The 23,260-nt window shown below is 44.2% G+C and overlaps 1 protein-coding gene across 2 annotated transcripts in view; it reads right to left on the bottom strand.

Moving 5' to 3' along the window:
- LOC138638919 (zinc finger protein 665-like) overlaps positions 1-23,260 on the bottom strand; it is a 67,671-nt gene that overhangs the window by 4,645 nt on the left and 39,766 nt on the right. The window contains exons 1-3 of one of the 2 annotated variants that reach the window (XM_069728669.1): positions 11,568-11,760; positions 7,851-8,003; positions 4,293-4,466 (exon numbers count right to left, since the gene is read on the bottom strand). In XM_069728669.1, the coding sequence (XP_069584770.1) occupies positions 4,293-4,466; positions 7,851-7,928 (252 nt within the window). In that variant the 5' untranslated portion in view covers positions 7,929-8,003; positions 11,568-11,760. Of the gene's footprint in view, positions 1-4,292; positions 4,467-7,850; positions 8,004-11,567; positions 11,761-23,260 lie in introns of those variants that run through there. The other variant, XM_069728668.1, reaches the window with a different exon arrangement.

The raw sequence follows: 23,260 nt of genomic DNA, 5'->3' as shown, positions 1-23,260 counted from the left end.
GCTGAAATCTGGTGATGACTCGATCACTAGAGAATAGTCCTCTTCTTTTTCGCAGGATGTTTTGGATTATTTTCCATCTGTCCTGTGAAGCGCCATCCAGTCAACCTTGCTGCATTTGGTTGCATCGGAGCACCAACCATCATCATTCAACACTGGTGGCTCGGGGTCATTGGAAGCTTTGCATGCCTACGCCATCACACTGCCTCCACCATGTGAAGAAAATTAGCAGTAGTCCGCTCACCTACCAGGGTGTGGAGAATTTACATCCACGTGCAGATCAAGCCAGAGCAGCTGAAGTAGATACAATGAGGTACAAGTGGTGATTCATGGTCACCATGAGCCAGACGTATGTCGATGCGTAGGTCCTGCCACTAGTATCTAATCTGCACTACTGCCAATCTATTTGGAGAATTTTTTAAATGGCTAAATAAAAGCTATGTTTTATACTTGGGACAAAGTCTTATCACTGCATCACCACTTGTACCTCATCCATGTGTTACAGGTGATGTGCTATGGTTTGGATCATGAGACGTTCCAAGCCTTCTCCATACTTTCGTATTCCAATCATTCTGTAATAAGGTTGATCTTAGTTTTATCTGCCCAAAGAATGCTGTTAAAGAACTGGTGGCTTCTTCAGATGTTTCTTGGCAAAGTCTAATATCACCTTTCTATTTTTAATGATGATTAATGGATTGCACATTGTGGGAAAAAGCCTTGGAAAGCATCACAGTTCTGGCAGCGTCAGGTGCGCTCCTGCTAGGCCATGAAAATCTGTGGGAGTTGGTGTAAAAGACTTCCAACTGAGATGTTCTTTAACCGCATTTTGTGGGTTCACAGCAACAGCGTCTGAATGTAAATCCCACACATCAAATCAGCTTGAGTCCTTTTACTTGCTTAATTTATGATGGATTAATGAGGGAAAAGCTCATGTACCCCACTAAAGAGCTTATAAGATAATTGTTCAATTACTTTTGGTCCCTTGAAAAAGAGGGAACTACAGTGGCATGTAATAGTTTGGGCACACCCTTGTCAAAATTACTGTTATTGCGAACAGTTATAGATGAAATTATCTAAAAGGTCAAAAGTTAAAAGATGACATCTTTTTATTTTAGGTAAAAAATATTATACATACATTCATATGAGCAGCCCAATCTCCAGACCTGAACCCTATTAAAAACCTCTGGAATGTAATTAAGAGGATGATGGATAGTCACAAGCCATCAAAGAAAGAAGAACTGCTTAAATGTTTGCGCCAGAAGCAGTGTGGAAGACTGGTGGAAAGCATGCCAAGACGCATGAAAACTGTGATTAAAATTCATGGTTATTCCACAAAATATTGATTTCTGAACTCTTCGTGTGTTAATACATTAGTATTGTTGTTTATAAATGATTATGAACTTGTTAGCATTATTTAAGGTCTGAAAACGCTGTTTTTTTACATTTTGACCATGTCTCCTTTTCAGAAAAAAAAAATACAAAATGTATTGCTTGGAACTTCGGAGCCATGTTGTCAGTAGTTCATAGAATAAAAGAACAATTTACATTTTACTCAAAAATATGCCTATAAAGAGAAAAATCAGACAAACTGAACATTTTACAGTGGTCTCTTAATTTTTGCCAGAGCTGAATATATATTTCATCTGTTCCTTTTTAAAAGTTACAAAAAAGAAAATGAGCCAGTGCAATAGTTTGGGCACCCTGCATGGTTGGTACCTATTCGCATCCTTTTTATAAGTATAACAGCTTGTAAATGCTTTATTGTAGGCAAACAAGAATCTTTCCACTCTTGTTTGAGGGAATTTCATCCATTCTTCCTTGGAGAATTCCTCCAGTTCTGTGCAATTCCTGGGTCCCCTCGCACCCTCTATTTTGAGGTCGAGCCACAGATTTTCAATTTTTTTTTCAGATCAGCAGACTGTGAGGGCCATTGTAAAACCTTCATACATCTTGCACCTTTTGAGGTCGTCTATTGTAGATTTTCACGTGTGTCCAGGATCATTATCCATTTGTAAAAGCCATCCTCTTCCTATTTTCACCTTCAGCTTTTTACAGATGTTTTATGTTTGTATCAAGAATTTGTTGAAATTTCACTGAATCCATTCTTCCCTCTACCCATGAAATGTTCTCCGTGCCATTGGCTGCAACCCAACCCCAAAGCATGATTGATCCACCCCCATCCTTAAAGGATGGCAAGAAGTTCTTTTCTTAAAATTTTTTGCACTTTCTTTTCACCACATATTGTGGCCAAAGAGTTCTATTTTTTCCTCATCGGTCCACGAGACTTGTTTCCAAAATGCACCAGGCTTGCTTAGATGTTCTTTTCATACTTCTGACGCTGCATTTTAAGGTGAGGTCACAGGAAAGGTTTTCTTCTAATGACACTTCCATATATTTGTGCAGTTGTCTCTGTACAGTAGAACAATGTACCACAACTCCAGAGTCTGATAAATCTTTCTGAAGGTCTTTTGCAGTTAAGCAGAGTTCTGATTTGCCTCTCTAGCAATCCGACAAGCAGCTCTCATTGAAATTTTGCTTGGTCTTCCAGACCTGATCTTGACCTCCACTGTTCCTGGTAACGGCCATTTCTTAATTACATTTCGAATTGAGGAAAGGGAAACTTGTAAAGGCTTCGCTATCTTCTTATATCCTTCTCCTGCTTTGTGAGACTCACCATTTTCAGAGTACTGGGGAATGACCCCAAACACACCTCCAGGCTGTGTAAGGGCTATTTGACCAAGAAGGAGAGTGATGGGGGGCTACGCCAGATGACCTGGCCTACACAGTCACCAGACCGGAACCCAATCAAGATGGTTTGGGGTGAGCTGGACCGCAGAGTGAAGGCAAAAGGGCCAACAAGTGCTAAGCATCTCTGGGAACTCCTTCAAGATTGTTGGAAGACCATTCCCGGTGACTACCTCTTGAAGCTCATCAGGAGAATGCCAAGAGTGTGCAAAGCAGTCATCAAAGCAAAAGGTGGATACTTTGAAGAACCTAGAATATAAGGCATATTTTCAGTTGTTTCACACTTTTTTGTTAAGTATATAATTCCACATGTGTTAATTCATAGTTTTGATGCCTTCAGTGTGAATGTACAATTTTCATAGTCATGAAAGTACAGAAAAATCTTTAAATAAGAAGGTGTGTCCAAACTTTTGCTCTGTTCTGTAGGTGTACCTTGATTTTTTTTTTTCATAGAAATATTTATTTATGGATACATTATCTCCTGATGTTTAAATTTCCGATATTTAAAAAAAAAGTTTACTTTTTTTTTTTTACATTGTTCCCCTATGGGACAATGATTTTTTGCAGGCTGATCGCTTGTAGATTATGGGGACGCAGCAGCATACCTGTACTGTGCAAACTGTCAGCTCTGCGCTGAGAGAGAAAGCTGCTGATCGTGCTCTGTCCATGAGTTAGCAACTTTCCTAGCTCTGGTGACCAGGATGCCATCATGATGACATCGGGTCACCATAGCGGCGTCATGCCGCAGGGTCCCTGATCCAAAGATAAAGGGGCGGTCATCCCTCTGTCAGCTCCACCGTTCTATCGCAGCATTTAGGGGGTTAAAGTGCCGGGAGCGGTGCATGACTGATCCTGGGAATTAGTGCTGGGTGTCCGCTGTCAGAATCAGCTGACACCCGGTGGTGGTCGCCCGCAGCCTCTGTGCACGCACGATCACGTAGACGTAATAATCCGTCCCGGGTCAATAAGGCCCAGAACACCGGAGGGATCATTACATCTGATGTCAGAAAGGGTTAAAACTGAGAATCGGCACCGAGATCCCACACGGATCATATAACTGGATCTCCAACATGTAAAAAGCTAAAATGCCAAAACTTGTGTCACCGTCCAAATAATTCTGTATACTATCACCACCCAGAATCCTCCAGTGTATACTGTATAATCTCCCAGCAGTCTCCTCTCACCACCCAGAATCCTCCAGTGTATATTGTATAATCTCCCAGCAGTGTCCACTCATCACCCAGAATCCTCCAGTGTATACTGTATAATCTCCCAGCAGTCTCCTCACATCACCCAGAACCCTCCAGTGTACACTGTATAATCTCCCAGCAGTCTCCTCTCACCACCCAGAATCCTCCAGTGTATACTGTATAATCTCCCAGCAGTCTCCTCTCATCACCCAGAATCCTCCAGTGTACACTGTATAATCTCCCAGCAGTCTCCTCTCACCACCCAGAATCCTCCAGTGTATTACTGTATAATCTCCCAGCAGTCTCCTCTCGTCACCCAGAATCCTCCAGTGTATTACTGTCGCATTTCCCAGCAGTCACCTCTCCAGTCAGCAGCTCTGTGATCTCGTTGCTGAGATCTAGGATCTTCTTTTCAGCCATCAGGGAGTGTGGGGCTTCTGTGATGGGGCTCTCACTCCTGCTCCTTCTTCCGGATACATGGAGATGGATGATGGGAGTCACACAGTCACCTGATGTCTTCTCTATGGTGTAATCCTGTATAAGGAGAGATGCTGATGAATATTACACATAAGGAAACATAAGAACATGACTGTCACCGATCCCCCACCACTCAGCAGATAACAGAAATATAGAAGAGTTTACCTCTCCACTCAGCAGATAATAATAGAAATATAGAAGAGTTTACCTCTCCGCTCAGCAGATAATAATAGAAATATAGAAGAGTTTACCTCTCCGCTCAGCAGATAATAATGGAAATATAGAAGAGTTTACCTCTCCGCTCAGCAGATAATAATAGAAATATAGAAGAGTTTACCTCTCCGCTCAGCAGATAATAATAGAAATATAGAAGAGTTTACCTCTCCACTCAGCAGATAATAGAAATATAGAAGAGTTTACCTCTCCACTCAGCAGATAATAGAAATATAGAAGAGTTTACCTCTCCACTCAGCAGATAATAATAGAAATATAGAAGAGTTTACCTCTCCACTCAGCAGATAATAATAGAAATATAGAAGAGTTTACCTCTCCGCTCAGCAGATAATAATAGAAATATAGAAGAGTTTACCTCTCCGCTCAGCAGATAATAATAGAAATATAGAAGAGTTTACCTCTCCACTCAGCAGATAATAATAGAAATATAGAAGAGTTTACCTCTCCACTCAGCAGATAATAGAAATATAGAAGAGTTTACCTCTCCACTCAGCAGATAATAATAGAAATATAGAAGAGTTTACCTCTCCACTCAGCAGATAATAGAAATATAGAAGAGTTTACCTCTCCACTCAGCAGATAATAGAAATATAGAAGAGTTTACCTCTCCACTCAGCAGATAATAATAGAAATATAGAAGAGTTTACCTCTCCACTCAGCAGATAATAATAGAAATATAGAAGAGTTTACCTCTCCGCTCAGCAGATAATAATAGAAATATAGAAGAGTTTACCTCTCCGCTCAGCAGATAATAATAGAAATATAGAAGAGTTTACCTCTCCACTCAGCAGATAATAGAAATATAGAAGAGTTTACCTCTCCACTCAGCAGATAATAATAGAAATATAGAAGAGTTTACTTCTCCACTCAGCAGATAATAGAAATATAGAAGAGTTTACCTCTCCACTCAGCAGATAATAATAGAAATATAGAAGAGTTTACCTCTCCGCTCAGCAGATAATAATAGAAATATAGAAGAGTTTACCTCTCCGCTCAGCAGATAATAATAGAAATATAGAAGAGTTTACCTCTCCACTCAGCAGATAATAGAAATATAGAAGAGTTTACCTCTCCACTCAGCAGATAATAATAGAAATATAGAAGAGTTTACTTCTCCACTCAGCAGATAATAGAAATATAGAAGAGTTTACCTCTCCACTCAGCAGATAATAGAAATATAGAAGAGTTTACCTCTCCACTCAGCAGATAATAGAAATATAGAAGAGTTTACCTCTCCACTCAGCAGATAATAATAGATATATAGAAGAGTTTACCTCTCCACTCAGCAGATAATAATAGAAATATAGAAGAGTTTACCTCTCCACTCAGCAGAAAATAGAAATATAGAAGAGTTTACCTCTCCGCTCAGCAGATAATAATAGAAATATAGAAGAGTTTACCTCTCCACTCAGCAGATAATAATAGAAATATAGAAGAGTTTACCTCTCCACTCAGCAGATAATGATAGAAATATAGAAGAGTTTACCTCTCCGCTCAGCAGATAATAATAGAAATATAGAAGAGTTTACCTCTCCACTCAGCAGAAAATAGAAATATAGAAGAGTTTACCTCTCCGCTCAGCAGATAATAATAGAAATATAGAAGAGTTTACCTCTCCACTCAGCAGAAAATAGAAATATAGAAGAGTTTACCTCTCCACTCAGCAGATAATAATAGAAATACAGAAGAGTTTACCTCTCCGCTCAGCAGATAATAATAGAAATATAGAAGAGTTTACCTCTCCACTCAGCAGATAATGATAGAAATATAGAAGAGTTTACCTCTCCACTCAGCAGATAATAATAGAAATATAGAAGAGTTTATCTCTCCGCTCAGCAGATAATAGAAATATAGAAGAGTTTACCTCTCCACTCAGCAGACAATAATAGAAATATAGAAGAGTTTACCTCTCCACTCAGCAGACAATAATAGAAATATAGAAGAGTTTACCTCTCCACTCAGCAGATAATAATAGAAATATAGAAGAGTTTATCTCTCCGCTCAGCAGATAATAGAAATATAGAAGAGTTTACCTCTCCACTCAGCAGACAATAATAGAAATATAGAAGAGTTTACCTCTCCACTCAGCGGATAATAGAAATATAGAAGAGTTTACCTCTCCACTCAGCAGATAATAATAGAAATATAGAAGAGTTTACCTCTCCACTCAGCAGATAATAATAGAAATATAGAAGAGTTTACCTCTCCACTCAGCAGATAATAATAGAAATATAGAAGAGTTTACCTCTCCACTCAGCAGATAATAATAGAAATATAGAAGAGTTTACCTCTCCACTCAGCAGATAATAATAGAAATACAGAAGAGTTTACCTCTCCACTCAGCAGATAATAGAAATATAGAAGACTTTACCTCTCCACTCAGCAGATAATAATAGAAATATAGAAGAGTTTACCTCTCCGCTCAGCAGATAATAATAGAAATATAGAAGAGTTTACCTCTCCACTCAGCAGATAATAGAAATATAGAAGAGTTTACCTCTCCACTCAGCAGATAATAATAGAAATATAGAAGAGTTTACCTCTCCACTCAGCAGATAATAGAAATATAGAAGAGTTTACCTCTCTACTCAGCAAATAATAATAGAAATATAGAAGAGTTTACCTCTCCACTCAGCAGATAATAATAGAAATATAGAAGAGTTTACCTCTCCACTCAGCAGATAATAGAAATATAGAAGAGTTTACCTCTCCACTCAGCAGATAATAGAAATATAGAAGAGTTTACCTCTCCGCTCAGCAGATAATAGAAATATAGAAGAGTTTACCTCTCCTCTCAGCAGATAATAGAAATATAGAAGAGTTTACCTCTCCACTCAGCAGATAATAATAGAAATATAGAAGAGTTTACCTCTCCACTCAGCAGATAATAATAGAAATATAGAAGAGTTTACCTCTCCAATCAGCAGATAATAATAGATATATAGAAGAGTTTACCTCTCCACTCAGCAGATAATAATAGAAATATAGAAGAGTTTACCTCTCCACTCAGCAGATAATAGAAATATAGAAGAGTTTACCTCTCCGCTCAGCAGATAATAATAGAAATATAGAAGAGTTTACCTCTCCGCTCAGCAGATAATAATAGAAATATAGAAGAGTTTACCTCTCCGCTCAGCAGATAATAGAAATATAGAAGAGTTTACCTCTCCGCTCAGCAGATAATACTAGAAATATAGAAGAGTTTACCTCTCCGCTCAGCAGGGAGATGATCTCTAAGGTGAAGTCTATGATACTTCTAGAAATGTTGTTCTCGTCTTCGTCCATGTCTGGTTCGTCATTCAGGGATAAATCTTGGTGGTGTGAATGGATCTGGTTCTTCGGTGTCTTTATGACAGGAGGCTGTAAATCATACAAGGACATCGTCAGTCACATACAGATCTGATATCATTGCACAGTGACATTTACAGATTATTAATAGGTATTTTACACCTGTCCATCAGGTGAGACTTTCCACCTGTGAGGACCGGGCTTGTGCTTTCCACCATCCTATAAAGACATCTGAAGCCTCGGTTCCTTATGGCCTTCATGAATATAGGGGGTCCGTGTAGAAGTTTAGGGGTCTCTAATATGATGGCACATAGCAGAATCCATACTTGTAGAACTAGTAAAGTCTCTCCCTGTATCAGCTTTACTTTGTCACATCCCTCAGTCTTTGCCTCTAGGGAACCTGTCCACTTGGAGAACGCTATTTCTACCATTTCATGGGTGATCTGTGGGTGAATAAGGAGACATTGCTGCTCGGTTGTTTTACTGAAAATAAATGAAACTATTTTGTCCCCTGAGATTTCCAGCCCTCAGTCCCTGGTGCGTGCATGTTTACAGCCGTGGGTGGATCACTATTCCACCAACGGCTGTTAGAGACACACGACAGCTCATCAGATCAGCTGTCATGTGCCAGAAAAGTTGCTGGATCTCGCAGCAAACGTGGAAGGCGTACTTGGACGTAATGTGAAAGGTCGGAAAGGGGTTAATCAGAAAGTTTCTATCTGTGGCTTTAGAGCTTCCTACTGAGAAGACATGCATTGTCCAGCTCACATAAGGTGTGAGACCCCCGGCCTCCATGGCAGTATGCACACGGTGTTAGTCAAAGCTTGAATTGTAGCCTGTAAACATGTTTGTTAGAAATGAATATTCAACTATATGGAGGCCTGAATTAGAACCAATCAGTAATCAGATGCTGCATATCTTATTGGATGTATTAAGTTTTGTATCTTATTTCTTTGTTACTCCCAAAGAGATACTGAAGAAATATGTATTAATCTCCTCTAATAAACGGGGAATCTTGTGATACTTGCAGTTGGTTTGTGACCTCATTCCCTCCGTTGACGGCATTCATCTGTGACACGAGGCCGATCCCTGCACGGCTGGTGGAGAATGCGGGCACTACAATAGAGTCACCGACCTGCAGACCAGGACTCGGGAACAACCGCGGTAAGTAACCCCTCGCGTTACTGCCGGCCTCCTGTAGCTCTGGCCATTAGTCTGTAGTCTGCACAGTGTCACAGTGAATACACAATTGCTTTTCTTTTTGCTGTTATTCTATGTGCTTTACCGTGTACCGAGAGTATGATTCTGTGAGTGGCTGAGAGAAGGGACTCGGAGATTCCTACAGTGGGGAAACTGGTTTCATGTAATAAAATGCTAATTAATGATGTAACAATCATACACAGAGATTTTCTGGATTTTCTCTTTAGCTTCTGTCTCTCACAGGTGAAGTGTACCTACGATTGAAATTACAGATCTCTTCATTCTATGTAGGTGGGAAAACTGCAAAATTGGCAGCGGATCAAACACTTATTTTCCCCACTGTAGTTCATTCTATCATCCTCTTATTAAGACAACTCAGAGTGAAGCGGTGCGGTGAGGGTTTTATCAGACTCCTAGGATTCAGAGTGAAGCGGTGCGGTGAGGGTTTTATCAGACTCCTAGGACTCGGAGTGAAGCGGTGCGGTGAGGGTTTTATCAGACTCCTAGGATTCAGAGTGAAGCGGTGCGGTGAGGGTTTTATCAGACTCCTAGGACTGAGAGTGAAGCGGTGCGGTGAGGGTTTTATCAGACTCCTAGGACTCGGAGTGAAGCGGTGCGGTGAGGGTTTTATCAGACTCCTAGGACTCAGAGTGAAGCGGTGCGGTGAGAGTTTTATCAGACTCCTAGGATTCAGAGTGAAGCAATGCGGTGAGGGTTTTATCAGACTCCTAGGACTCAGAGTGAAGCGGTGGTGTATAAAGCATCCAGAATGAATGCTAGGACCCTCGCAGTTCTTCAGACGTACTTGAAGTCATGTCGTCGTGTCCTCTATGTCCAGTTTGTCTTGTAAATTGATATCGAAGGTTGAGCGTGAGCAACTGTAGTCCCATGCAAAGGTTGAGAACAGAAGGTCCAGTGTAAAGTGCTCCCATGACTTCAGATTTTGACCTACGCCTTAATTGGCTGAATGGCAATGTAGATGGGTTCAGGGAGTTTTCATTGAAGAAACCTCCTGAGGAGGACCAAGTAGCTTTGAGACTGTGTGACTAGGGTCTACCTTTTGGATCTTTAGATTAAGGATCCTGGGTTTCCAGGGTAGGGATCCTGACCATTTATAACATACAAACAAAAGTGTTTGGATAGTTGGATGGGTGCCTAGCTGCCTTTTGGAGATGGGTGGTAAACAAAGAAAAGTGTCCTCCAGGAATTACCCTGAACCGTGGGTCACAGCCCTAGACATTGTGGGAAGCATGAAGGGAAGTTCTGCCACTAAAGGTAACAAGTTATTGCTTAAGAGAGGGGAGCAGGAAGACAAGGTGTTAAATGAGGGGATATGGAAATGATTTCCACCCAACAATCAGGATGGCTGGAAGCGAATGGACCACTGACTATGGCACCAACATGGCACACCGGTGCGAGCCAAATCACTAATACAGACCATAAGGAAAGAGAGACACCAGATGGATGCCTGTATATAATATACAAGGGCATCCAAGACAAAGAAAGGGCCTATCACTCCCCAGGGACCTAGTGGTTCCAAAGCGCCTCCACCTTGAGACAGCAGAACCTTAACTGGAGTGACTGTTGTAGCACATGTGGAGGTCCAAAGCCACATGCCCATAACCTGGTGGGGCTGTACTCCATGATCAAGGGGGTGAGATATGTCCTTTGTCTGTTCTACGCTTACCTCGCCGCAAGCTCCGAAAGCTGTGGCGAATGCCTCACAGGCCGCTGCAGCCCCTGTGAACTTAACCTCTTACAGTGTCTACCAACCATGGACACCCTGTGCCAGGAGCAGTGGGGACCACAGGGATTTGTGCCGGGAGCAGTGGGGACCGCAAGGATCTCTGCCGGGAGCAGTGGGGGCCACGGGAATCTGTGGCGGGAGCAGGGGGGACCACAGGGATCTTTGCTAGAACAGATACTTTTTAACCTCTTTATTACTGACCTTGTGGATGGGATTGAGAGTTAAGTGTCAGTCTTAGGCCGGCGTCACACTACACCTTTAACGGATGTGCTGCCTCTATTTTTTCATCTTTTATACTGAGGTTTGGTCATTGCTTTGGAGGCACGGCACCAAGGTACGCTGCCTGCTGCTGCTTTGTCGCCTTCTTTTTTCTATGTATTATATATACACAGATACATATGTGTGTGTCATTGACATCTATTTATCGATGTATTCTATGTGTATATATCTATTCTATTCTATCCCAACCTGTCACGCTGTGATATTACTGTACGCAGCAGATGAATTGCCGGCTTTTCTTCTGTCTATCTATGTAATAGATATATTTGTGTGTCACTGACATCCATGTATTCTATGTGAATATATCTATTGTAACCTGTCACTTTGATATTACTGTACGCGGCAGATGATTTGCCAGCTTTTCTTCTGTCTATCAATGCATGCAATATATACTGTGGCAGTTCACTCACGTGGCGGCATAGAGAGGTAGAAAAAATGAGAACACTGTCTCTTTAAGTCCTTGTTGATTTACTGTCAGGCAGCATAAACCAACCCATGGGAACAAAAACTCAGCCTTTCTGGCAACAACAGGAACAAAACAATAAAAGGAAAACAATAATGCTGCAACCCAGTCCGTATTGTGCGAGCGGCACCAAGCTCTGGAGCAGCACAGGTTCAGTCTGCGCTCGATGAGCCACAAAGCCTCTGGAGACTCCTCTCTCCCAGCTAGCTGAACCCAGATTGCCTGTACAGCTCGGTTATTTAACCCTAAGCCTGTTTTCCCATCATGTGATTGATCACATGATCATGACCTCACGCAGGTCCTGGCAGGTCTGCCAGGGAAGATAAAGTGGAGCTTCTCCCACCTGCCCTTTTACGCAACTTAACCCTCACAACACGTAGTGTGCTGGATAAAAATCCTCTGGTTTCACTGACGTCATTAAGCACAGTGACACATATCTCCCTTCTACCACCCTGCCAGCGACTGTCACATATTCCTCCCCCCTTTGCCTAAAGCCGTTGGTTTAGGCACCTTCACTAGCTAGGCAGGGGAGTCTGGCCAGGGCATCTGCATTCCTGGGCAACTTTCCTGGCCTACGTAAAAGGTGAACTCTTGGAGGCCCAAGAACAATCTCGTCACCAGAGCATTCTTACCCTTCTTTTCCCTCAACCACCTCAAAGGGGCATGGTGAGACACCAGCTTAAACCTATAGCCCAGCAGGTCGTACGTCAGGGTAGTCATAGCCCATTTTACAGCCAAGCACTCTTTTTCGACGATGGCATAGTTTTTTTTCACACAAAGAGAGCTTCCTGCTCAGATACATGATGGATGTTCCTCCCCATTCACCTCCTGAGACAGCACAGCTCCCATGCCGGCTTCTGATTTGTCTGGACAATGAACTCTTTGGTGAAGTCTGGTGTGATCACAACTAGATGCCTACGTAGAGCCTGCTTCAGCTCCTGGAATGCCATCTCAGTCTCTTCAGACCACTTCACTAACGTCAATCTTGTGCCGTGAAGGTCGGTCGGTCAGTCAATGGGGTGACAATTATGGCAAACCTTGGGATAAACAGCCGGTAGTAACCCACAATTTCAAGAAATGCTGTCACTCGCTTCTTGGATAGTGGTTGTGGCCATTTCTGGATCGCCTCAATCTTGTTTATATGGGGCTTCATCTATCCCCTCCCGATGACATAGCCTAGGTATTTGGCCTCTTCCTTTCCTACGGCACATGTCTTTGGATTGATGGTGAACCCCGCATTCCTCAACGCATCCAGAACAGCCTGTGCCTTTGGTAGATGACTGCCCCAGTTCGGGCTGAAGACCATAAAGTTATCCAGGTAGGCAGTGGCATACTTCTTATGCAGTGCCAGAACTCAATTCATAGCCCTGTGGAAGGTTGCTGGGGACCCCCTTATAGACCAAAAGGCATCCGGGTGTATTGGAAGCATCCATCCAGCATCGAGAAAGCCGTGTTCTCCTTAGCACTCTGGGACATGGGCATCTGCCAATAGCCCTTCGTCAGGTCAAGGATGGTAATGTACAACGCGGTCCCCAGTCTCTCAATGAGTTCATCCACCCAGGGCATCGGATACGCATCCGATTTGGAGACCTCGTTCAGTTTGCGGTAATCAATGCAAAACTGCCACACTCTGTCGGTCTTTGGCACGAGGATTATGGGACTCGACCATCCGCTTTTCGACTTCTTGATCACCCCAAGGTCCAACATCTTCACCTCATTGGCTATTATCTTCCAACGTGCTTCGGGAATTCGACATCGCCTGAGGTTCACCCTTACATGAGGCTCCGTCAACACATCATGCTCTGCCACCTGCGTACGCCCAGACTACTTGGAGAACAGGTCACGGTTTTGCTGCAACAGTTCCCGACACTGTTGTCTCTGGGCCAGTGTGAGAGTCTCTGCAACTGGGACGTCGTCCACTGTGGCTTGGCGACTGGCACGTAGGCATAGGGTTTCCAGGGATTCCCGTTCTCGCCATGGCTTGAGCAAGTTCACGTGGTATATTTGGTGCAGCTTCCTTCAGCCTGGCTGGTGTACCTTGTAATTCATCTCACTCAGCTTCTCCACTACCTTGCATGGGCCTTGCCACTTGACTATCCGTGGGGATAAGCACGAGCACGCGGTCCCGGGCTGGAACTGCCTCACTCTTGCTGACCGCTTCCTGCGCCTGCAGAACATGCTCCTTCACGATTGGCATCACATTCGCCATCCTCTACAGTAATTGGGCAACATGCTCTATGACGCATCGGTATGGCATGACCTCAGCTTCGAAGGTCTCTTGGCCAATGTCCAGAAGCCCTCTCGGATGCCGACCATACAGGAGCTCGAACAGTGAGAAGCCAGTAGAGGCTTGTGGCACTTCTCGGATTGAGAATAGCAGGAACGGAAGCAAATAGTACCAATCTCGGCCATCCTTCTCAAGGACCTTCTTGAGCATTGCCTTCAAGGTCTTATTGAGGCGCTCTACTAGGCCGTCTGTCTGCGGATAGTATACTGAGGTTCGCAGTTGGGCAATCTGAAGGACCTTACACAATTCCGTCATCACCTTGCTCTTGAACAGGGTCCCTTGGTCAGTCAAGATCTCCTTCGGCAGACCTGTCCATGCAAAAATATGAACACGTTCCCTGGCTATGCTTTTAACTGAGGCATTTCTAAAGGAGCACGGCTTTGGGGTACTGGGTCGCATAGTCCATGACCACTAAGATGCATTAGTTCCATTGTGCAGATTTAGCTAGAGGCCCCACTTGATCCATGGCAATCCTCTTAAATGAGACCACTATCACCGACAACAGAATTAGGGGACTTCGGAAATGATTAGAGGGAGTGGTTATCTGGCAGTAGGGGCAGGATCTACAATAGTTTGAAATCTCTCTGCAGCAACCCGGCCAATAAAACCTCTGCATTATCCTCAACCCCCAGATGTCCCTCCATGTGAATGGGCCCTGGTCTAACACCCTCCGCTGGTAAGGACCTGGAATCAAAAACTGCTCCATTATTTCCCTCCCCTCAATCTGGTTACCCGATATAGTAACCATTCACGGCAAAAAGTGGGAACCTGGTGTCAGCCCCCAGCTCTTGAGCAACCCCATCAATTACAGATACATTTTCAAATACATTTTTTTAACGTAACATCCCGCATCTGCGCAGAACAAAAATTTTCCCAAAAGTCTCACTGACCTCCACCTCATCCGCATTCCCCTCCATGACACATAAGGGGAACTCCTCCACCTCGGGCTGTGACAGGAATTGAGCGGGGTTTGACTTGCCTATGTCTGGGTCATTTATCATTGCAGCCTTCCCCCACAAGTCCCAAAACAGGCTGAAGTCTTGGCCGATTATCACAGGGTGTAGCAAGTTTTTCACAACCCCGACCTCATGGGATTCAGTGCCACAGTTAGTTTTTATACAGACACTGGCAATGGGGTAGTCCTTGGCATAGCCATGGATACAGCGAATGCCCACGTGCTTCCCTGGAATCATCTGGTGGGGAAGTGTAGACCTTAATAGGGTCACAAAACTCCCTGAGTCCATTAGTCCTGATACCAGCGTCCCATTTATAGTCACAAGACATGATTGAGGACCATCCTCGTGCTGATGGTCCACACTGCAAGAAGGGTAAGCAGCATACTGCCCCCTGAGGAAGCCTAGGGCGAAACGCGCATCGGGGCACGTGTGCACATATGGAGAAGGATATGGGTAAGACTGTGTGATGGGAACATTGGTTTGTGGATTTAAGGGGGCTCCCTTGCTATGCGGTTGTGGCCGATTTAAAACAGATGAGGACTTCTCTATATTATTATATTAGCAAGTGGACTATATTTATTGTGGTTATTATGCACTGGCACTTTTAACAGACTGATTGTATTGGCCCCTATCCTTCCATTAGCTTACTTATGATCTCCCTGTGGTGCTACACATTTTATATGGGTGCACCTGTACCTTATATTCAAATTGCTCTGGTAATAATAATTGTATCTTGATTGTTATATACATGTAATCTATGATAAATGTTTTATATGTACTGAATAAAATATATTTTTGTTTTTACTTTTTGTGTGATTATATGCTTCACTAGATGGTAGCCCGATTCTAACGCATCGGGTATTCTAGAATATGTATGTAGTTTATTTATGAAGATTTTAGAATAATACATTGAATACACAGGACTGCGCCTGTCGCTGATTGTTCACGGCCAGCCACGTAGTATATAGCACAGCCACGTAGTATATAACAGCCCACGTAGTAAATAGCAGCCACGTAGTATATTGCACAGCCACGTAGTATATAGCACAGACACTTAGTATATAACACAGCCCACGGAGTATATAGCACAGCCACGTAGTATATAGCACAGCCTATGGAGTGTATAACAGCCCACATAGCATATAACACAGCCAGGTAGTATATAACAGCCCATGCACGCAGCATATAACACAGGCCACGTAGTGTATAGCACAGCCCACGTATTATATTGCACAGGCCACATAGTATATCGCACAGCCACGTAGTATATTGCACAGCCCACGTAGTATATCGCCCAGCCACGTAGTATATTGCACAGCCACATAGTATATCGCCCAGCCACGTAGTATATTGCACAGCCCACGTAGTATATAGCAATGTGGGCATCATATCCGTTAAGAAAAAGAATGAAAATAAAAAATAGTTATATACTCACCTTCCGTTGGCCCCCGGATCCAGGCGAAGCAGTTACCGACGCTCCTGGCGCGCTCCGGTCTCAAGAGTGCATTGCGGTCTCGTGAGATGATGATGCAGCGGTCTCACGAGACCGCTACATCATCATCTCGCGAGATCGCAATGCATGGAGCGGTCACCGGAGTGTCGCGAGGAGCCGGAAAGGTCTGTTTTGGATGCGGGGGCCGACGGATGGTGAGTATATAACGATTTTTTTTATCATTAGATGTTTTTACTATTGATAATAATCTAATAATCTTTATTTTTATATAGCGCTAACATATTCCGCAGCACTTTACACACATTATCATCGCTGTCCCTGATGGGGCTCACAATCTAAATTCCCTATCAGTATGTCTTTGGAATGTGGGAGGAAACCGGAGTACCCGGAGGAAACCCACACAAACACGGAGAGAATATACAAACTCTTTGCAGATGTTGTCCTTGGTGAGGTTTGAACCCAGGACTCCAGCGCTGCAAGGCTGCTGTGCTAACCACTGCGCTTGCCCATAGGCAGCATCAACAGTAAAAAGTTGGTTACACAGGGTTAACAGCAGCGTTAACAGAGTGCGTTACACCGCGGCATAACGCGGTCCGTTAACGCTGCCATTAACCCTGTGTGAGCACTGACTGCGGGGAGTAAGGAGCGGCCATTTTGCCGCCGGACTGTGCCCGTCGCTGATTGGTCGTGGCTGTTTTGCCGTGACCAATCAGCAACTTGGATTTCCATGACAGACAGAGGCCGCGACCAATGAATATCCGTTTGAGACAGAAGGACAGACGGAAGTACCCCTTAGACAATTATATTTATAGATATTATGTTTTGGATGCCAGTGGTCTTGTCTGCTTGTGGTCACTAGAATACCGGCACCTCCGGTGAGGAGCTTGTATGGTGAATTCAGGGCTGCCATAAAGCCATTAGAATTCCGGCTCCACCGGAGAGGAGGTGTTTGTGTGCTTCCTACTCCCTGACCACTGATTGCTTTTGCTCTGTTAGGCAGCTGTGTTCCCCTGTGACGCTAACAGGGCACAGCGTTTTCCATTCTGTTCGAAGTGAAGTAACAGAGTTCGCTTCTACCGCCATATTGTGCTACCATTTGCTAGCAGCAGGTTGGTCTCCTGCACGGTGAACCTCGGGCTGCGAACGCACCAATAATAATATCTAAATATACTCGATGCGTTCCACCAGCCCTAACACTTTGAAAGTGTCCCCAAGTGCAGTTGCAAAAACCATCAACCGCTACTAAGAAAATGGCTCACATGAGGACCGCCCTGGGAAAGGAAGACCAAGAGTCACCTCTGCTTCTGAGGATAAATTTATCCGAGTCACCAGCCTCAGAAATCGCAGGTTAACAGCAGCTCAGATTAGAGACCAGGTCAATGCCACACAGAGTTCTAGCAGCAGACACATCTCTACAACAACTGTTAAGAGGAGACTTTGTGCAGCAGGCCCTCATGGTAAAATAGCTGCTAGGAAACCACTGCTAAGGACAGGCAACAAGCAGAAGAGACTTGTTTGGGCTAAAAAACACAAGGAATAGACATTAGACCAGTGGAAACCTGTGCTTTGGTCTGATGAGTCCAAATTTGAGATCTTTGGTTCCAACCACCGTGTCTTTGTGCGATGCAGAAAAGGTGAACGGATGGACTCTACATGCCTGGTTCCCACCGTGAAGCATGGAGGAGGAGGTGTGATGGTGTGGGGGGGCTTTGCTGGTGACACTGTTGGGGATTTATTCAAAATTGAAGGCATACTGAACCAGCATGGCTACCACAGCATCTTGCAGCGGCATGCTATTCCATCCGGTTTGCGTTTAGTTCGACCATAATTTATTTTTCAACAGGAAAATGACCCCAAACAACTCCAGGCTGTGTAAGGGCTATTTGACCAAGGAGAGTGATGGGGTGCTACACCAGATGACCTGCCCTCCACAGTCACCAGACCTGAACCCAATCGAGATGGTTTGGGGTGAGCTGGACCGCAGAGTGAAGGCAAAAGGGCCAACAAGTGCTAAGCATCTCTGGGAACTCCTTCAAGATTGTTGGAAGACCATTCCCGGTGACTACCTCTTGAAGCTCATCAAGAGAATGCCAAGAGTGTGCAAAGCAGTCATCAAAGCAAAAGGAGGCTACTTTGAAGAACCTAGAATATAAGACATAATTTCAGTTGTTTCACACTTTTTTTGTTAAGTATATAATTCCACATGTGTTAATTCATAGTTTTGATGCCTTCAGTGTGAATGTACAATTGTCATAGTCATGAAAATACAGAAAAATCTTTAAATGAGTGTCCAAACTTTTGCTCTGTACTGTATATACACACATACATACATATATATACACACACACACACACACACACACCATGTTTTAAATTATTATGCAAATTGGATTTTCAGTGTCATAAAGATTTAATTGTTTTGTTTTTCAAATAAACTCCTGGATGGTATTGTGTCTCAGGGCTCAATGGATCACTGAAATCAATCTTAAACACGTGTGATAATTAGTTTTCCAGGAGATTCTAATTAAAGGAAAACTACTTAAAAATGATGTTCCACATTATTAGGAAGGCCACAGTTTTCAAGTAACATGGAGAAAAAGGATCTCTCTGCTAAAGAAAAGCATCAAATAGTGCAATGCCTTGGTCAAGAGAAGATATTTCCCAAAAACTTAAGCGTGATCATCGTACTGTTAAGAGATTTGTGGCTGTTTCTGAGCACAGACATGTTTGTGCTGATAAAGGCATAATGAGGAAAGTTTCTGCCAGGCAAATTCATCGGATTAAGAGAGCAGCTGCTAAAAAGCCATTACAAACCAGCAAACAGATATTTGAAGCCGCTGGTGCCTCTTGAGACCCTCGAACCTCAAGGTGTAGGCTCCTTCAAAGGCTTGCTTTAGTTCATAAACCTACTATTCAGCCAGCCTTAAACAGTGTTCACAAGCCGAAACGGTTGCAGTGGGCCCAGACATACATGGACTAATTTTCAAACAGTCTTGTTTACTGATGAGTGTGGAGCAACCCTAGATGGTCCAGATGGATGGAGTAGTGGATGGTTGGTGGAGGCCACCATGTCCCAACAAGGCTGCGAAATCAGCAAGGAGGTGGAGGAGTCATGTTTTGGGCCAGAATCACGGGGAAACAGCAGGTTGGGCCCTTTAAGGCTCCGGGAGGTGTGAAAATGACCTCTGCAAAGTATATAGAGTTTCTGACTGACAACTTTCTTCCATGGTAAAAAGCAGAAACCAGGAGTAAAATCATCTTCATGCTGACAATGTCCCATCTCATGCTGCAAAGAATCCCTCTGAGTCATTGGCTGCTATGGGCATAAAAGGAGATAAACTCATGGTGCGGCCGCCATCTTCCCCTGACCTCAACCCTATAGAGAACCTAATAAAAGTCATCACCCGTTAGATTATACATCGAATTTTATTGAAGAAACCTCCCAATGATAACAGTATAATCTCCCAAATGAATAAAACCCCACAATGCACTGCTCCAAATTATTAGGCACAGTAGAATTTCTAAACATTTGATATAAAGAACTGAAAAGTCTCATTTGTGGAATTTGCAGCATTAGGAGGTCACATCCACTGAACAAAAAAGCTATTTAACTCCAAAACCTCCTACCAGGCCAAGTTACATGTAACATCGGAGCCTTCTTTGCTGTCACCTTCACAATTCTCGCCTCCATTGAACTTGTGAGTTTTTGGAGAGTTTCTGCTTGTATTTCTTCCCTCCCAGAGCCGCTGTTTTGATGTGATCGGCCTCCCACCCTCATAGATCTTTGGCTTGATGATCCTCCAAAGACTGACTGTTATTTGCACCATTTAGGAAAATCCGAGAAAAATATCATTTGCATAATAATTTGGAACATGGTGTATACATACATTATATATACACACGTTTAGAAGAATATTTCCTCTGTAAGTGATGGAGAATTTATCCATGTAAAAGCTCATGTTGAAATCGCATTACAACCCGATGAGAAAAACTGGATTGTACTCGCATTATACTTGTGTGACTCCGGCCTTATTCTTATTCTTTTCTGACGACACCAAACGATGTAGGATATAAACTCTGACCCCGACATTACAATATTACACAACAATCTGGATGAGACATCTTATGGGAAACACTTATCAGATGAGATTACAAGTAAAGGTACCGTCACACTAAGCGACGCTGCAGCGATATAGACAACGATCCGGATCGCTGCAGCGTCGCTGTTTGGTCGCCGGAGAGCTGTCACACAGACAGCTCTCCGGCGACCAACGATCCCGAGGTCCCCGGGTAACCAGGGTAAACATCGGGTTACTAAGCGCAGGGCCGCGCTTAGTAACCCGATATTTACCCTGGTTACCGTTGTAAATGTAAAAAAAAACAAACACTACATACTAACATTCCCGCTGTCTGGTCAGGTCCCTCGCCTTCAGCTTCCAGCACTGACTGTGAGCGCCGGCCGTAAAGTACAGCGGTGACGTCACCGCTGTGCTCTGCTTTACGGCCGGCCGGCGCTCACCAGTCAGTGCGGGAAGCTGAAGGCGAGGGACCTGACCAGACAGCGGGAATGTTAGTATGTAGTGTTTGTTTTTTTTTACATTTACAACGGTAACCAGGGTAAATATCGGGTTACTAAGCGCGGCCCTGCGCATAGTAACCCGATATTTACCCTGGTTACCAGTGAAGACATCGCTGGATCGGCGTCACACACGCCGATTCAGCGATGTCCACGGGAGATCCAGCGACCAAATAAAGTTCTGGACTTTCCCCAGCGACCAACGATCTCCCAGCAGGGGCCTGATCGTTGGTCGCTGTCACACATAACGATTTTGTTAACGATATCGTTGCTACGTCACAAAAAGCAACGATATCGTTATGTGTGACGGTACCTTAACCCCTTCCCGACCTTTGACGCCACGTAGGCGTCATGAAAGTCGGTGCCAATCCGACCCATGACGCCTATGTGGCGTCATGGAAAGATCGCGTCCCTGCAGATCGGGTGAATAATAATAAATAATAATAATCTTTATTTTTATATAGCGCTAACATATTCCGCAGCGCTTTACAGTTTTGCACACATTATCATCACTGTCCCCGATTGGGCTCACAATCTAGAATTCCTATCAGTATGTCTTTGGAATGTGGGAGGAAACCGGAGTGCCCGGAGGAAACCCACGCAAACACGGAGAGAACATACAAACTCTTTGCAGATGTTGTCCTGGGTGGGATTAGAACCCAGGACCCCAGCGCTGCAAGGCTGTAGTGCTAACCACTGCGCCACCGTGCTGCCCAAATAGGGTTAACTCCCATTTCACCCGATCTGCAGGGACAGGGGGAGTGGTAGTTTAGCCCAGGGGGGTGGCTTCACCCCCCCGTGGCTACGATCGCTCTGATTGGCTGTTGAAAGTGAAACTGCCAATCAGAGCGATTTGTAATATTTCACCTATTAAAACTGGTAAAATATTACAATCCAGCCATGGCCGATGCTGCAATATCATCGGCCATGGCTGGAAACACTTATGTGCCCCCACCCCACCACACCGATCGCCCCCCCAGCCACCGATCTGTCCGGTACACTGCTCCGGCTCCCCTCCGTCCTGTGCTCCGCTCCCCCCGTGCTCTTGTCCGCTCACCCCCGTGCTCCAATCACCCCCCCGTGCTCCAATCACCCCCCCTGCACTCCGATCCACCCCCCCTCCGTGCTCCGTTCCACCCCCCCTCCGTGCTCCGTTCAACCCCCCCTCCGTGCTCCGTTCAACCCCCCCCATGCTCCGTTCCACCCCCCGCGCACGGTGCGGATTTGGCTGCGGATTCGCAGCAGAGTTCCATCAGGCTTACAGTACCAAGTATACCTATGGAAAACCAAATCCGCTGTGCCCATGGTGCGGAAAATACCGCACGGGAACGCTACGTTGTATTCTTTGTGCGGATTCCGCAGCGTTTTACACCTGTTCCTCAATAGGAATCCGCAGGTGAAATCCGCACAAAAAACACTGGAAATCCACGGTAAATCCGCAGGTAAAACGCAGTGCCTTTTACCCGCGGATTTTTCAAAAATGATGCTGAAAAATCTCACACGAATCCGCAACGTGGGCACATAGCCTTAGGGTTAGGGTTGGAATTAGGGTTGTGGTTAGGGTTAGGGGTGTGTTGGGGTTAGGGTTGTGTCACGATATGGTATGAAATATCATAAGTAGTTCTCTTGCTAGCCTGAGTGGGCTAAGCCCCCCTTCTTGGAGCACAGTTTGAGCTGCAAATTCCTGGCTTTCCTTCTCTGAGAGTATGGGGGAAGAGAGGTTTTATTGCCGAACGGAATTTACGACTAGCATTTCCTGTGTAAGCTCTTGTTCAGCTATAAGGGAAGTAGAAACTTCAAGAATCCATGAAAGATTCTTTGTTTAGTTTTTGTCAGATATTAGGCAAACGATTTAAGCTAGGAACATGAAAATATATATTCGTATTCCCACTCGGTGTAGGTACCCATCCCTTTAAACTCGGGCTTCTAACTCCATCTGGTAAAGAAGTAGGGATTTCTCTGTAAATATGTATCCCAGATAGGACATATTTGATCTCATTAGAATGCTCACGTTAACCCGAGATGAATTATGGGTTTGGTATGACTCTGTCATGTTTTGTAGTGAAGTTATAGAAATTAGAGAGAATAGTTTAAAGTTTAGGCAGAATGTAGAGAGAGGAGGGTCTGGATACGCCAGCCCTTCTGTGATGTCACAGCCTCCAGGTATTAAGTTGTAGCAGGCTGCCCAGGGCACGGTCTTCTGCTGATTTCTCTTTCTGGACTGTTTTGTCCTATTGTCCTGGAAGAGCTGAGTACCTCCCATGGACTGGGATGTATGGAAACTAAACTAGCCTGGATGCCTGCAATGCTTTTAATATGTGAGTGTTGCTTTTCTCATTTATTCCCTTTATGTTATAATTACCCTTGTA

This window comes from Ranitomeya imitator, chromosome 5 (assembly GCF_032444005.1).
Source record: "Ranitomeya imitator isolate aRanImi1 chromosome 5, aRanImi1.pri, whole genome shotgun sequence".
Classification (NCBI taxonomy): Eukaryota; Metazoa; Chordata; class Amphibia; order Anura; family Dendrobatidae; genus Ranitomeya; species Ranitomeya imitator.
This window is presented reverse-complemented; position numbering and strand designations above follow the sequence as displayed.